This window comes from Priapulus caudatus, unplaced genomic scaffold (assembly GCF_000485595.1).
Source record: "Priapulus caudatus unplaced genomic scaffold, Priapulus_caudatus-5.0.1 Scaffold99, whole genome shotgun sequence".
NCBI classification, from domain to species: domain Eukaryota; kingdom Metazoa; phylum Priapulida; class Priapulimorpha; order Priapulimorphida; family Priapulidae; genus Priapulus; species Priapulus caudatus.
The window spans coordinates 397258-398736 of NW_014577160.1; the positions used below are offsets into that span (position 1 = coordinate 397258).

At 38.7% G+C, this 1479-nt stretch overlaps 1 protein-coding gene across 2 annotated transcripts in view; it reads right to left on the reverse strand.

Moving 5' to 3' along the window:
- Positions 1-206: 206 nt before the first annotated feature.
- LOC106805086 (oxysterol-binding protein 1-like) overlaps positions 207-1479 on the reverse strand; it is a 15775-nt gene continuing 14502 nt past the window's right edge. Inside the window, exon 6 of one of the 2 annotated variants that reach the window (XM_014806564.1) lies at positions 207-373. In XM_014806564.1, the coding sequence (XP_014662050.1) occupies positions 267-373 (107 nt within the window). In that variant the 3' untranslated portion in view covers positions 207-266. The remainder of the gene's footprint in view (positions 374-1479) is intronic. The other variant, XM_014806566.1, reaches the window with a different exon arrangement.

Here is a 1479-nt window from a genome sequence, read left to right on the forward strand (position 1 = left end):
TGCACTGATAGTGGCTATTATTACACATAAAGCAGTATTTTTAAGGTGTGATTGAAAAATTATTGCCCTGGCTCGCAATGCTCCTTAACCCCCACCTCATGAAACCGTCCCTGGAAAGCCCTCTTTAGCCTCACCAAATATACCCTTGCCTAGACTTAATTATATCGATAAGTAACTTTCTGCTAACTAATAAATACTTTCAAAATATTTTGTCCCCTGGACATCTAGTACGTGTCTACGCGTTAGATCACATCTATGCTCAATGCCTACCTGTGATATCGCGGTGCTGGGATTTCAACCTCAAAGTCAACATTTGGATGATTTTCAACCGCATCCAGGAATTCGTCGTCCTCATCCGATGTAACAGCGCCACCTGGTAGTGACAAGTGACACCGTTAGTCACTCGCACATCAGCGCAATCAAACATGCATACAATGCCATGGAACAGTGCTGCTGCTGCTCCATCAAACAAGTCTGCATACAGCATGGGATAAAGATTACTTTAAACTCACTGCATTGAAGGAAAACACTTATAGGTTCAATGCAAAATAATAGCAGCAGTAGTAGTAGTAGTAGTAGTAGCAATAATAATAATAGCAGTAATAATAATAATAATAATCATCATCATCATCATCATCATAATAGCAGTAATAATAATAATAATAATAATAGCTGTAATAATAATAATAATAATAATAATAGTGTCCATGCAGCTGTAGACAGATGTCCACCCTCTGCCACATCAAAACACCATTCAGCTAACAGCGCACTCACTATTTCAAAAATAGACAAGCCTTGAAAGCGAACATTTCAACAAAGCTTTATCAGATCTAGATCTTATTACGACAAAATGGAGCATACTAACTAAGAGTGACCTCGATTCCACACAGATATTCACCGATAAAAGCCTACTGTCGGCTTGGAGTCATTACAGTAATTCACGCTGTGTTGCGCCGGTTATCGTGGCGAGTTTGTGCTGCCTTCTAGTGACAAAATATGTACTTCTTATCCACTATGAAAATATGCGATGTACTCAATATGACTCTCATCACTGAACGATGGGAAAAACTTTTTAGATGGCAGCCAATTCACTCTATAATGCGGACAGGCACTCAAAAAATTTACGAAAATAGTACGACATCGAACAAACAAGAAATTGCCTTATTCTTATATTAGACTCGAATAAAAAATTATCTCACTTCTTTCTTATGACCCATTAATCTTCTACCCTTCACTGCTTCCTACATGCAATCTCCATCGTAGTGCAATGCGACTGACATTCAAAAGACTATTTCAAACGACCTTTCAACGCACATAATTAGAACATATAACTCAAGTCTGGAACCTCGTCATTTTAGATTCTAGGCAGCATATTAATTGTGAGGCGACCCAGAGATTCGTTACGTTGCCAGAATATACCCAGCCCCTCACCTCTTCCAGTGCTACACATCTAGGGTTCTCCAAGCATTTTCATTATAG